This window comes from Lacerta agilis, chromosome 8 (assembly GCF_009819535.1).
Source record: "Lacerta agilis isolate rLacAgi1 chromosome 8, rLacAgi1.pri, whole genome shotgun sequence".
Lineage (NCBI taxonomy): Eukaryota > Metazoa > Chordata > Lepidosauria > Squamata > Lacertidae > Lacerta > Lacerta agilis.
The window spans coordinates 78,198,616-78,213,614 of record NC_046319.1 but is presented as its reverse complement, the minus strand read 5'-3'; the positions used below and the strand labels follow the sequence as shown (position 1 = coordinate 78,213,614).

General features: G+C 46.4%; 1 protein-coding gene across 1 annotated transcript in view; it reads right to left on the bottom strand.

The window, feature by feature from the left end:
• The window catches only part of MAP4K1 (mitogen-activated protein kinase kinase kinase kinase 1), a 60,054-nt gene that overhangs the window by 40,398 nt on the left and 4,657 nt on the right, over positions 1-14,999 (bottom strand). The window contains 3 exon segments of the mRNA XM_033158471.1: positions 387-424; positions 426-478; positions 5,833-5,890. Of these exon segments, the coding sequence (XP_033014362.1) occupies positions 387-424; positions 426-478; positions 5,833-5,890 (149 nt within the window).

Genomic DNA, 14,999 nt, shown 5'->3' with positions numbered 1-14,999 from the left:
TGCTGTCAAAAGGTTTTCAAAGGTTGGTCACCTCTGATCCTGGTGGCAGTGGAGGTAAAGGACCTCTGGACTGTTAATCCAGTCAAAGGCAACTATGGGATGGCGGTGCTATCAGGGCAGTAGCCATTGACAGCCCCCTCCTCCAAGAAGGTTACGCTGAGAGCAGGCTTCCTCAACTTCAGCCCTCCAGAGGTTCTTGGCCTACAACTCCCATGATCCCTAGCTAGCAGGACCAGTGGTCAGGGATGATGGGAATTGTAGTCTCAAAACATCTGGTGGGCCGAGGTTGAGGAAGCCTGGCTTAGAGCAACGAAAGGCGTGGGCTGGGCCTAGCTGGGGCTCAAGGGCGGACCTTTCCCAACCATAAGGGCAGGGGGCTTTCTCACCGTATGTAGCTCCCATAATAGGCTACGATGTTGTGATGGCTGGCAGGTTTTCACCATCAGAATCTCTTGCTGGATAGTGGCACAGTCATCATCTGGAAAGAAGGGCATTTAAAATGTTTAGTAAAATTCAAGAGCTGCTTTTAGGGTCCAAACTAGGCTTCTGTAAAAGGTAACCTACAGTTGCAAAAAAAAATAAAAAAATATATAAAAAATGGAGGGCTCTCTCTTTTTTGCCTTTTATTTATTTCTCTTTCAATAGTCTTTATTGAAAGAGGCATGATGGAGAACAGTAACAACAGGAAAAGATAGACATAGCATTTTACAAGGACAGGAAGAAACACCACGGAGAGAATTGCCACACACAGGAAGAACGAGGATATCGTTTGAGTGCCTCACTCCTAGTTCTATAAGTCATTAGATGTCTCGACACGTATAGAAGTTACTCATATTGCCGTTGTTGTATAAGGGATTATTATTGTGACCGGAATGTAATTCAAATTACCGGTAATAGATTTTGGAACGCAGGAATAAAGAAAATCATCCAACCAGCAATTCTAGCACGCAGGGGCCCACCTAAATTATACAATTTGGTATTTGAACGACGGGTATTATAATTTGCTGTGTTAAAAACGAGGCTATCGTTGGATTGTAATTGAAAATTAATAAAAATTATTATTAAGAAAGTGTTTGTTGTTGTTGTTGTTCAGTCGTTCAGTCGTGTCCGACTCTTCGTGACCCCATGGACCAGAGCACGCCAGGCACGCCAGATTAAGAAAGTAGTCTTTATTATTGTTTTTCAGCTTGTCAAAACGAATTGCCCTGTGAGATACATCATCTAAAATACACCAACAGAAGCTGTTTAACCTTAACAAACTCCCCTGACCTTATTTCCCAGAGACACCCTGACTTTTTGCATATCATCAATTATCCCCTCAGAAAAGGAGCATCATACGATATACCAACTATTAACTAAAAATGACCTCTTGTTATACAAGAGCTATAATTGTTATACAAGAGCTATAAACCTTTCGGACTGGCCCTTTGGTGTATTGGCGTAAGTCAGTGATGGCCAAATTTGGCCCTCCAGCTGTTTTGGGACTACAACTCCCATCATCCCTGACCACTGGTCCTGTTAGCTAGGGATGATGGGAGTTGTAGTCCCAAAACAGCTGGCGGGCCGAGTTTGGCCATCTCTGGCCTAAGTAATAACGATCGCCTATTCTCCTGCTTTAAACGTCCTTCAGCGTCCTGAACAGGGACAGTGGAACCGACTCCCTCGGAAAGCGACGGACTTTTCGATCAGAAGTCGGGGGGGGCTGTCTGCCAGGGGTTCTTTAGCAGCGATTCCTGCATTGCAGGGGGTTGGACTAGATGAGCCTTGGGGGGCCCCTTCCAACTTTACAGTTCCATGATTCTATGAAACGCATGGTGCACATGCAGCTTAATTGAATGAATGCATGTGACAGGCAGGGCCGTTGTTGTTGTTTTACGGTAAATAGAAGCCACAGCTGCCCACCTCCGCCCCCAGGAAACACGACTGCTGTGGGCGATTGTCACAGCTTGGGGGGGATTTTCGTTGGGTCCGCAACCGAGAGAGAAAGGTTACATTCTTCCCCCTCGCATTGCGCTCCTCTCGTGGCTGCTGGGCTTTTTTTTTTTTTCCATTTCGTCATGTCGATTTCAGCCACACAATTAATGTCATGGCCAGAGCCGGATTTAAGTTTGATGAGGCCCTAAGAAGCTACTGAAGTTAATGGGGCCCTGTATATGTCCAGCTGTCCTTTGTCAACAACAAATTGTCACTGTTTTTTGTGTTGAATATACAGGTGAAACTTGGGGGAAAAAATAGAATCAGAGCTGTCAACCTTCCTTTTTTGCATTGGGAAACGGCCATAGCTGTCAACTTTCATATTTTTTGCAATGGGAAACAGCGCTGGAATAAGGGAATTTCTCGCAAAAAAAAGGAAAGTTGACAGCTATGATTAGAATATCGTGGAAAGGCTCGTTTCTTTCAGTAAATCAACTTAAAAGGTGAAACTAATATATGAGATAGACTCAAGACATGCAAAGTGAGGTATATCAAGCCTTTATTTGTTATAATTGTGATGATTATGCGTACAGCTGATGAGAACCCCAAATTAACAATTTCAGCTTTGGGGTTTTCATCAGCTGTGCACCATAATCACCACAATTATAACAAATAAAGGCTTGACATATCTCGCTTTGCATGTCATGAGTCTATCTCATATATTAAACTCCAGTAGCTAACGAAACAATTGCTTACATAAATGGACTTTTCCACGATATTCTAATTTTTCGAGTTTCACCTGTATGCTATATGGTAATTGATGGACCTAACAGGTATCTAAAGCCATTTGCGCATGTTGCCATGCAGAATGTAGGCACCCTATATATAGAATGAGCAAACCCATGATATTTAGGGAGCAGGCGGGGCCTATGACTTACATCATAGGAGCCGACACAACTCAAAACACTGTTACTGTATGTAGGTTTTATTTTATTTGTTTTTTATCTTATATTTTGGAAATGTACATCCAGAGATTTTTTCCCTTTAATTTTTTTGGGGCCCCCAAGAGAGTAGGGTTCTAGTCTATAGCTTCTTTAGCTTATGTGTAAATCCGGCACTAGCACGGCGGCTGCGACAAAATAAATTCGCTCTTTTGCAGCGTTTCCCAAAGAAATGTGGGTGTGAGCTGCCAACAGCAACAAAAAGAAGTCGGCAACTGGCAGCCTCTAGCCTTAATCTGCCCCCTCCTCTCTTCTGCTGCCACGTGGCTTCCAAATTTCCAATAAAATCAAACCTCAGCAATGAAGGAAGTGGGAAAGTGCCAGGAAAGCACTTATTTACAGAAGTGATCCAATTTGCCTCACACTTCTGGAGTGTTCTCTCCAAAGGAAGGATGTTCTTGTGATTATTTATTTAAAGAAATATAGAATGAAAAAGAGGAAATCGTTGCAAAGCGTGCATGCCCAGAGGGGTGAGGACACACAAAAACAAAAACAGAAATAGAAATTTCCATCACAGGAAAAGAAAAGAAAAAAAAAGAAAGAATACATAAAGGCGGACATGACCTTGCAAATTCTTATTCCAAAATATATTGTTCTTTCTATCCGGCCTTTAATCCAATGAGCTTCTGATAGCATACATGGTGGGGATTTTTAAAAAAGCTGTTTCCCTCTTTTACAGGTGTTACAGAACAAGAAAGGAACATAAGCGTTCCCCAACAACAACAGATACAGAGGCTATTCAAAAGAAATGCATATTCCACCCTAAATATAGGATACATTAGGGGTCCCCAAACTAAGGCCCGGGGGCCGGATGCGGCCCAATCGCCTTCTCAATCCGGCCTGTGGACGGTCTGGGAATCGGCGTGTTTTTACATGAGTAGAATGTGTCCTTTTATTTAAAATGCATCTCTGGGTTATTTGTGGGGCATAGGAATTAATTCATATATTTTTTTCAAAATATAGTCCGGCCCCCCACAAGGTCTGAGGGACAGTGGACCGGCTCCCTGCTGAAAAAGTTTGCTGACCCCTGGGCTACATAAAAGGAACATGGTTCGTCTTGACGCGGGGAAATTAACAAGAATTTTCCCTCAAGGAGGGTTAGGATTACAGAGAGGGACGAAAGGGTTTAGCTTCTCCCCACAATTATTATTATAGAATAATATTAAGAATTAAGAATCAAAGATGCAACATCATGCAAAGTGTTTAGCACAAGGAAGGCCTGGGGTGGCCTGCTCCTTGGTGAGCCATTTTGCAGAATACAGTCTGCTTGCTTCTCCTCAAGTAACAGGACTAGAGACTTATTTAATCGTTTTTATAAATTTTTAAAAAAGGAAGCGGAACATTCCAGAAAGGAGATTCGAATCTCCCCTGAGGGAGCCGGTCAGGCTTCTCAACACAATCTCCTCAGGAAGCCTCACCTGATGGAGTTGGGCCAAAAACCTTCATACGAACCGGAATTCATCAAATTTGATGTTTCCCCCTCCCCTCGATAATTAAAAATATTTGGTTTCTGAGCATATATACACAGTGAATGAAAGAGCACCCATGCTTCTGAGATGAGCCGGTCAGCTTTTCCAGTCAGACTGTGTGTTTTTTTCCAAGCCAACTTTATTTAAGAGACTAACTTCCACCCGTCAACCACACTATACATTTAAAGCGTCTTTTTTTTTAAAAAAAAAAAACACTTAATGTTGGATGTTTTATTGTGTTTTTAATATTCTGGTGGGAGCCACCCAGAGTGGTGTGGTAACCCAGTCAGATGGGCGACATTTTAAAAACAAATTTTTTTTTAATAATTTTATTTTCTAAATTAAAGATACACAAAAAATACAAATACAAATAAAAATAAAATTAATAAAGAGTATAAATCACAAAGAATACAAATAAAAATACAGAAATAACAAAGAAAAATAATAATTCACAGATCACACCAACCGTTCCCCCCCTTTCTAACCCACCACCTTGCCATATGCTTATAACATATTTTAACATATACTGTAGCCTATAAAACTAAAATACGACTTCCTTCCAAACATGCATATTATTATTATTATTATTATTATTGGCACCCGACTTCTCCCACAGAGCCCTGGGAACTGCAGTTTCTTAAGGGTGCTGGGAATTGTAGCTCTGTGCGGGGGCAGAACTACGGTTCCCAGGATTATTTGTAGGGGAACAATGTGCTTCAGACGTTGCGCTGAATGTGCTTTAAATAGCCGGTCTTCAGCTGTGGGGTTGCCATGTAAATGAATAATTATTGTGATGGGTCGTAGCCGGAGCATGACCTCCATGCAAAATATATGGCAAAAGAATTGTACACAGCTGAAAACGCTGGCCGTGTTAAGGTAAATTCAACAGTGTAACCTATTTAAAAGGAATGTAAAATGGGGGTGGGGGTGATTGATTCGGATGGATATATAAGAATATGGAGGAATTATGGGTAAATTAAAAGAACCTTGGAAGGGCAAGGAGGGAAGTTGTTGAATGTATGGGTGTGATGAAAGATGTTAAGGTGGAAATGTAAAATCTGAAAACTTTTAATAAAAATTATTGTGGGTTTTTTTTTTTTTTTAAAGGCAAATGATTAAGAAATGCGTGTTTGGGTTAAAAATGCATCTCCTGGGTCTGGAAAAGTTGGAGACTACTGCTTTAAATGCATAGAGAGGCTCTTCCCCTTAGTTCTGGCACTCCTCAGTGAGAAAGGATTTCAGGGTATATTCTGGCGTATAAGACTACTTTTTAATCCAGGAAAAAATTCTCAAAAGTCAGGGGCCGTCTTATACGCCGGGTGGAGAATCTGCTGTCGTCAAGTATATCTCAAACTCTATATTTTAACTGGAAAAGTTGGGGGTCGTCTTATACGCCCAGTCATCTTATACGCCGGAAAATATGGTAGCTGGTCATTTTCCTCACTCACCTGCTTCCATCTTTACGATTTTGATAGCAGCCAGTTTCCCTGTCTCCTTGTTCCTTGCCTGAGGAGATACAGAAAGGAGAATGTGTTTAAAAGATGGGCAAAGGACTAAACGTGGCTGGAGACCGGGGTCTCAGCTATACAGTTGCAAACAAAACGTTCTTAATGTGTTGCAAAGTGCAATATGCAAATGTGGCACCAGATGGCGAAAGTGAGCTATGCCAAATTTGATGTATATTTCAAAACTTTTTTAAAAAGCATTTTCACAGTGTTTTTTACATGCAACAAGTGGGAAACACTGGCCTGAGAGAGCTCCAAATGGAGAACAGCCTTTACCAAAGGTGTCACGGGTTCTGAAGATGCTCGAACTCAGGACGCAAGGGAGAAACGCACTAAGAGGAAGGCACGCTTGGCAAATCCTCTGTATGATCAGCTCCCGTCCAGAGACCTATGTCCCCACTGTGGAAAGACATGTGGATCCAGAATTGGCCTCCACAGTCACTTACAGACTCACTGTTGAAACCGTGTTGTTGTAAGCCAATTTTGGACAAAAAAGGCAAAAAGGGGCCCGGTTTTCCCAAGGAGGAGTTCCGGAAATTTAGCCCTGAGAAGCCCACACCTTTTCTGAGCTCCCCACTTACGCTGGAAAAAACAGAGGCGACACCGGAGCTGGTAGAAGGGAAAGCAAGGCACAGCCCTCCCGTTTATTTGGATCTGTTGCAACAGAGGTTCCCCTACGTCGTGTAGAATCACGAAGAGAGAGAACCATGAGTATAGTCACAGGGAGGGTTTTATACATTTTTGTTCTCATACAGGTGAATGGAAGGAAAAGAGCGGGAAGGAGGGATTTACATAAGGTAAGTACAAGGAGATGGCTTATACAATAGTGACGGAGTGGTCTTCCTGCCGGTTCTTTGGACTTGCTAATACTCCTGTTGTCTTCTGTCCTGCAGGGTGGAGTTGGTGATCGGAACTTCCTGGAGGGTGAACGTCCGTGTTGTTTTGTATATGAATAAAGGTGATTCTCTTTGAATGGCAGATGTTTCCATTGTCTTTTATCCTGCTGCTTTGGTGGTAGACCCAGTAGATGGCGCTGTGGTATAGGGGAAGCAATTTGACAGTTCATAGAATGTTGAGGACGGGAATCTGACAGCTCCCGGATGAGTGGCAGTTGGTCTTTATGAAGGGCGGCAGCTAGAGGAAGCCCTTTGCAACGTAATTTTGATACAGTCAGAGTACAGATAACCTTATAACCTTATAGTTGTTACAGAGAAAAATACATGGAGTGCAGGGATACATTTAAGGTACATAGCTGGAGAATCAAGAGTTACATTTTGGATACAATGTCAGAGACCCACACACAACGTAACGATACATGACATTTTGGAGGTGAAAAGGGCACATTAAAATCAGCGATTACAGAGGGGAGACATCTGCTTAGCAATTAGGGAAAAGGCACGCCTTTACGGTGTTTTTGCAGGTTCGGGTGGGGTGCGCTGAGGAAGGGCAGCCCCAGCAATAAGGATGTTTATTTCGATCAGGACCTGAGGCAATGTTTGTCTATTGTTTTTACTCACTGGGTTTTGGCTGATGCATTTAGATATGCAAACGGTGGAGGGGCTGGGTGGGGAAGCTAATCTGGCTGCAGGTGATGGGTGGGTGCGGAGATGTGGGTGATTGGATGATAATGAGCGGTCAGATTTGCATCTGAACATCCGAATTGTTATCGTCCGCCTCCCCCTCCCCTCTCTGGCCAACTTGTCCTTCTGCTTCTGGAAAGAAGTGGATCTAAAATGGCGTTGCAGTGGATTTCAGGTCCCCTCTCTGTGCGTAGGGGTGGTGGTGGGGCGAAGATGTAGGTGACATGGGTATACTCCTATTACATTTCCCCTCTCTGCGGCTTAATTTTGGCACAAAATTATGGCCGCACATCCTTAGTGGAGTAGACGCCGCCCCCTAAGTGGTACATAGGAATTGGTACCGGGTTTCCATGGAGCTGCACCAAGGGGGCTTGGACAGGAAGGGGGGGAGGGTCAAGCTGAACGCAGTGCAATGGGGAAACATTGGAAACAGCAGCAGAAGAAGGCAGCTATTGCAATCACAGAGGCAGTTATAAAACGTATTCCTTTCACTGTTTCACGTATCCACGATGTATTAGGGAGCCATGACCATGGGTCCCAGTCGGATATACCCTCATGTTGGATGCCTTTAAGGTTACCGGTGAGGGAGGCAATGGCGTTTAGGTGGGCTGAGATGTTGAAGGTTTGGTCCGTGACATAAGAACAGCACTCTGCCCCGATGAGCTTACACGCCCTGCCCTTGGATGGAAGAGGCGGAGGCGGAGTCACTGCAGTAAAACCCATAGGTCCAATGTTCGGTGTAAAAAGAATCCGTGTGGCCCTCCCAAAGTCCATGTCCTTGGTCCTGGGGGAAGTATGGGTGCGTGAATTCCCCCCCAACGACCTTGCAAGGTAGTCCCATTGTGGCAAGTCAAACGGTTCCACTGCTGTTCGAGGGTGAAGAAAGCTCTACCAAAGATTTCAAAGGAGCTTGACCTGACGAGAAGTTCCCAGACCTGTAAGCCTTGGAGACGGGGTCGGAACGCGTGACGGAGCCATGTCCTGGTTCCCGGCAGGCAGAATGGGAAGTCACCGAAGGAGTTGTAGTTGGGCTGGCCTGGGGTTCCAAGGGCGGTCTGGTCTAGGAAGAAGTGTTCCGACGGGTTTCTTCCACAGTTGTAGGGCTGGGTGGTGCTCTCGAGGGTATAGCCTGGCAGGACGGCGGCTACGATGATCCTGGTGAGCTTCCGGCTTCTTACATCCATGGCGAGGTCTACCTGTGAGGAAAGAGAGCAGATTGACAGACAAGGGGGAATGAGACAGAAGGGAAGGAGGGGGGTGGTGTTTTAAAGGGAAGAGGGGAGGGTAAGGCTCGTCACGGGCGAGCCTCTTTCCGAAACTGCATTCTGATGGGAGGATGGTCTGGATCTTCTGGGCTAGGATCGATAAGTATCCTCGAGAGCCACTTTTCTTCAGGGTTCTTCCAGGACCCCTCTCCAGCTGCTAGGGGACTACGATTACCCCCGCTGTCATCTGGATGAACTGGCAGGCGGGATGGGAAGATATCGGGGTTGTTTCTGCGACGTCCGGCACATCTGCGGCGCTGTGGGGAGAGTGGACTGGTGCTGCCGTGGTGTCATCTGGATCTGGAAGTGGTTGCTCTAGGTCGTCGCCTGTCGCCGCGCCGTCGTCAGGAGGAGGTGCATGCTTGCAACGGGTATAATGTATCCAAGCGGAACGCTCAACCACCTTAAGGGCGGTTGGAGTCATAAGGAGAACCTGGAAGGGTCCTTCCCACTGTGGCTCAAGGGTGGATTTCTTGTGGGTCTTCACCCTGACCCAGTCCCCTGATTTGAACTGGTGAGCGTCAATGTCAAGGGGGATATTTTGACAATTTGCGGCATAGTGATGCAGTTTCTTAAGGTGCCGCTGCAATTCTGACACATAAGTGGCTAGTTCAGCTTCCCCAGCCTTGAGCTCAAAGACGGGGAGTTGGGAAGTGTGGGTAGGGGAAGGTCTCCCAAATAAAAGTTCATACGGGGAGAGCTTTGTGGGTCCCCTAGGTTGACTTCTGATGTTATGTAGAACTATGGGTAAAGCGTTAATCCATTTGAGGTTGGTGGCCTTACACAGTTTCCCCAACTGAGTTTTTATGAGTCCATTCATGCGCTCAGTCTGGCCGGAAGACTGAGGATGATACGGGTTATGTAATTCCCATTTTATCCCAAAAGCTTTGGTAACTGCTTGGACGACTTCTGCAGAGAAGTGGGTTCCGCGGTCGCTGTCAAGTCGTCGTGGAACCCCATATCTAGGAATGATCTCTTGCATAAGGATTCTGGCCCCAGTTTGCGCATTAGCTTGTCTTACAGGAAAAGCTTCAGGCCAGCCTGATAACTTATCCGTGATAATGAGAATGTACCGATAGTTTTGACATTTGGGGAGCTCGGCAAAATCTAATTGAAGACTCTTGAAGGGGATATATGCCCAAGGTCGGGAACCGGGGGGACCTCGGGGTTCTCTCTTGGGATTGAAGTCTGCGCATATGGGGCAGTTCTTTGACACGGATTTGGCAAATTGATGTGCACCAGGGGCATACCAATTCCTAAGAAGGCTGTCTGCTAGGCGATTGGCTCCCCAATGGGTGAAATTATGTAACACGCGCAAATGTCTAGGGACCCAGGCTCGGGACATAATCATGCGACCATCAATCTTAAGTGTACAGATGGGATCTTGCGAGGACAACAGGAAAGTCGGGCAAACTAGGGCTGGCTCTTCGGGATTCCCTGCTAATTGTCAATAATTATAGGGTTGTGGCGGCTGTGAGGCTTGGGTGCGTTGTTGCGTAAACTGGTTATGAAAGGGATTTCCTCCAGTTGGGCCAGCGTTCGGTGTGGGGTTCTGGGGTGGTGGTAGGGTCTGGGTTACCATCCCTTGCGGATTCGCCGACACCATATCTTTATAGAAAATCGGACAATTTCGGCGGAAATGGCCCTCCTGATTGCAGTAATAGCATAGGTAGGGGCCGGGCTGGCGGCTGAACCCCGGTTTCCCGTAGGGGGCTGGGCCTCGGTTAAAGCCGTTTCCCCTGCCTTGGGGTTGCCCTCGTAGGTTTCCAGCGGACGGTTGGAAGCTGGGGTTCCCGGGCGGACCTCTGTGGAAGGGAACATTATTCCCTGTCGGGGCAATCTGTGGAACGCCTAGGGCTAGGGCCAACACACGGGCATCTTCCTCCTTTTCCTTCCTAGCCTCCTTTTTCCTTCGTTCATCTCTTCCGTCAAACACAGTCTTTGCTATGGCCAGGATTTCACTGATAGGTTTCCCCTCATAGCCAAGCTGTAGGGAGAGGACCTTCCTAATATCTGCATTACATTGGTCCTTGAAAAAGCTTTTCACAATTATTTGGTTCTCCGCTAGATCGGGGTCGATGCCTCCCCACGTCCTGAATGCATTTATGAGACGTGTGTAAAAGGAGGATGGGGTCTCATCAGCTCCCTGTGTTATGGCTTGTATTTTTGTCCAATTTATCCCTTTCTTCTTGGCTGCCTTCACTCCCTCGATAATCGCTTTTCTGAAAATCTTCAGGTGCCATTGGTCCTTTGCTGAGTTATAGTCCCAGTCTGGCTCGTTCCTAAGGTGGTGTGCGGTGACTAATAAGGCATCGGCGGGTTTATTTTGGCCATCCTGAAATTGTGGCAATATGAGGGCTTCACCTGCTTTCGATAATATTTCTTCCCTGTCGGGGTCATCAAAAAGGGCCTCTAGCAGCATGTGGACATCTGCCCAGGAGGGATTATGCGTCTTGAAGATAGAGTTGATAAATCGGAAACATTGCCCGGGTTCATCTTTAAGGGTGGCCATCTTATCAGCCCAATTCATTAGATCTGACGAGGTGAAAGGGACGTGGGAGTACACGAATGTGGCAGCTCCCTGATCTGAGGCAGGTGCTATGGGTACATGTCTGAGGGGATATTGTCCCTTTTGGGTATCCATCTCTGTAATTTTAGCCGAAGTGGAGCCGGAACCCTCTCCGCTGTTATGGCTTGGGTCCGTAGTCACTTCTTTCAGGGCAACCACGAGCTGCCTTATTAAGGAATTACTGCGGGTCCGACTGGCAACTGGACTCAGGGTTGGAGGGGTAGTACACTCACTCTGGGATCTGCTGGGAGACTGCGGTGCAGGGCTGAGGACGGGCGGAGAGATCTCATGGTCGTCGTCTGGCTCGTTGGGGATGGATGGGGCTCGCCCTACCTCCCCGGGTCTACAGGCTCGGAGGGGGTAGCTGTCTTGTAGTTCATCCTCAGTAGCTTCCCGGTAGGGAGGTGGCTTAGTTTCTTTCTTTCTCAACACCGACATCTGATGGAAAGCTTCAGGAGACTTGTTACTCTGCAGGACGTCCCTCGCCGCTATAAAGAGGTCGAGGTACTGGATCTGTAGCGGGTACTGATCTTCTAGGACGGTCCGCAGCAAGGCAAGGCGTTTGATATTAAAAGAGCCTCCTGATAGCCAGAGTTGATCTATGGGGTGGTGGGCAGTAGCCTTCACCCAACATGTTTTGCACAGTTTCTTTAGCTTTCTTTTGTCAAGATCATGTGTCCCTGGCAGCTTCGCCCAGTTCAGAAGGACGAACTGGAGCGGGCTGTCAGACTCAGAGTCCCGTCCCGGGCCAAGTCGCAGTTGCGCTTTGCCCTGCTCGGGAGTCTGGTATTGGAATTCCTTGGACTGAGGTGCACCCATCTTAACTATAGGGTCGGCCTTTTATACTGCAGTTCGGGCTGGGGAAACCCTGAATTATCGGACACTCACTAACACTAACCCTGGGACTGCACAGTCCCTTCTTCCTGCCTACCGTTCGTCTGCGCTAACTACTAGGCGGCCAGCCGTTGGCTCCTTCGCTACTAGGCTGTGGTGCGATCAAGTACCTTCGAGACCCCCCTTACTAGTGTCAATTCAATTGCTGAGGGTCCGACAGCAACGTTCCTGCCTCTTACACGCTAAGGAAGGGGCTACCTGCCTTCGAACGCTTGCGTGTGCAATGCCGAAGCGGTAAGCCCAGGATAGATTTTTGAAAGGAAAAGGTAACCTTGCGTTCTGACAGCAGTCCGTCACGTCTTTTCAGATCAGAACTGCGCAGGGGCGGCTTTACCTTCAAAGATTAAAAGAGGAAAGGAGTAAGATTTCGACAAGAGAGTCAGGGTAGATTTTGGGTCAGCTGTCGCGTTTAGGACGGAAGCGCTGTACCCAGGACTTTGGTTCTGCTTTATCACTTTGCCCTGCAGCTGTGCTGCTAACCAAAGTCCGAGCCAAGAGAAAGAAAAGGGATAGAACAGAGTTTTTCGTTGCTGCGGTCACTTATCCACCCGTTATCCCGTGTCCCCTATACTCACTTAGCGCTCTTTCGATGGCTTTCCCGGGTTCCTTTAGCCTTCAACCAATGAACGAAATGACAAAAAAAACAAATTTCCTTCCCGGTTGCGTTGCTTTCCTCCGGTGCGTCCCGCTGGAACTCCAAATTACTGCCGGAGATCCTGGTCCCCGGGGCGGGGGAATGCTCTCCCTGCAAAAGGCTGGGTGCGCGCTGAGCTCCCTCGTCCCCAGACCCCTCAGATCACCGGGAAACTTGGGTCCCTTCGTGGTTGCCAAATGTTGTAAGCCAATTTTGGACAAAAAAGGCAAAAAGGGGCCCGGTTTTCCCAAGGAGGAGTTCCGGAAATTTAGCCCTGAGAAGCCCACACCTTTTCTGAGCTCCCCACTTACGCTGGAAAAAACAGAGGCGACACCGGAGCTGGTAGAAGGGAAAGCAAGGCACAGCCCTCCCGTTTAGTTGGATCTGTTGCAACAGAGGTTCCCCTACGTCGTGTAGAATCACGAAGAGAGAGAACCATGAGTATAGTCACAGGGAGGGTTTTATACATTTTTGTTCCCATACAGGTGAATGGAAGGAAAAGAGCGGGAAGGAGGGATTTACATAAGGTAAGTACAAGGAGATGACTTATACAATAGTGACGGAGTGGTCTTCCTGCCGGTTCTTTGGACTTGCTAATACTCCTGTTGTCTTCTGTCCTGCAGGGTGGAGTTGGTGATCGGAACTTCCTGGAGGGTGAACGTCCGTGTTGTTTTGTATATGAATAAAGGTGATTCTCTTTGAATGGCAGATGTTTCCATTGTCTTTTATCCTGCTGCTTTGGTGGTAGACCCAGTAGATGGCGCTGTGGTATAGGGGAAGCAATTTGACAGTTCATAGAATGTTGAGGACGGGAATCTGACAGCTCCCGGATGAGTGGCAGTTGGTCTTTATGAAGGGCGGCAGCTAGAGGAAGCCCTTTGCAACGTAATTTTGATACAGTCAGAGTACAGATAACCTTATAACCTTATAGTTGTTACAGAGAAAAATACATGGAGTGCAGGGATACATTTAAGGTACATAGCTGGAGAATCAAGAGTTACATTTTGGATACAATGTCAGAGACCCACACACAACGTAACGATACATGACATTTTGGAGGTGAAAAGGGCACATTAAAATCAGCGATTACAGAGGGGAGACATCTGCTTAGCAATTAGGGAAAAAGGCACGCCTTTACGGTGTTTTTGCAGGTTCGGGTGGGGTGCGCTGAGGAAGGGCAGCCCCAGCAATAAGGATGTTTATTTCGATCAGGACCTGAGGCAATGTTTGTCTATTGTTTTTACTCACTGGGTTTTGGCTGATGCATTTAGATATGCAAACGGTGGAGGGGCTGGGTGGGGAAGCTAATCTGGCTGCAGGTGATGGGTGGGTGCGGAGATGTGGGTGATTGGATGATAATGAGCGGTCAGATTTGCATCTGAACATCCGAATTGTTATCGTCCGCCTCCCCCTCCCCTCTCTGGCCAACTTGTCCTTCTGCTTCTGGAAAGAAGTGGATCTAAAATGGCGTTGCAGTGGATTTCAGGTCCCCTCTCTGTGCGTAGGGGTGGTGGTGGGGCGAAGATGTAGGTGACATGGGTATACTCCTATTACAGTGTTTATGGAAGACAATCTTAATGGGCTACGAGGGATCGCCAAAGAAGAAGAAGAAATATTTCCTCATTTTGAAGAATGAAGGATTGGTTTTCTATGGAGTGTGTGCACCTTAAAACTTGTGTAACAGCAGCAAACACACAAGCTGGGCTTTTTCCTGTCACCTCTCTTTGGGGGAGAGGCAATTTGCAAAAAGAATGGCACAAAATTATCAATGACAAGTACAAAACGGCTATTTGAAGGTTTAAAAAACCGATTAAAATCAACAATACGCTGAAACCACATATCAACATGCTACATATTTGGGTAGGCCTGCCTAAACAAAATATTTTTTAGCAGGAGCTGAAAAGGGTGCAATGAAGACACTTGCCTGATGTCAATATGCAGGGAGTTCCTGAGTCCTGGTGCTGCAACACTAAAATATTTATTTCTTACAAATGTAGAATGCCCATTATGTGGCACCTGGTTAGTATTATTATTATTAGTAGTAGTATTAGTATTAAAAATCAGTTTTGAGTCTTCCTAGATATTTGGTGGACCTATTATCTCCTGTATTTGTTATAGTGTCTGCTGAATTTTATTGTGGGGTTTTTTATTTCACGCCATTCTGATCT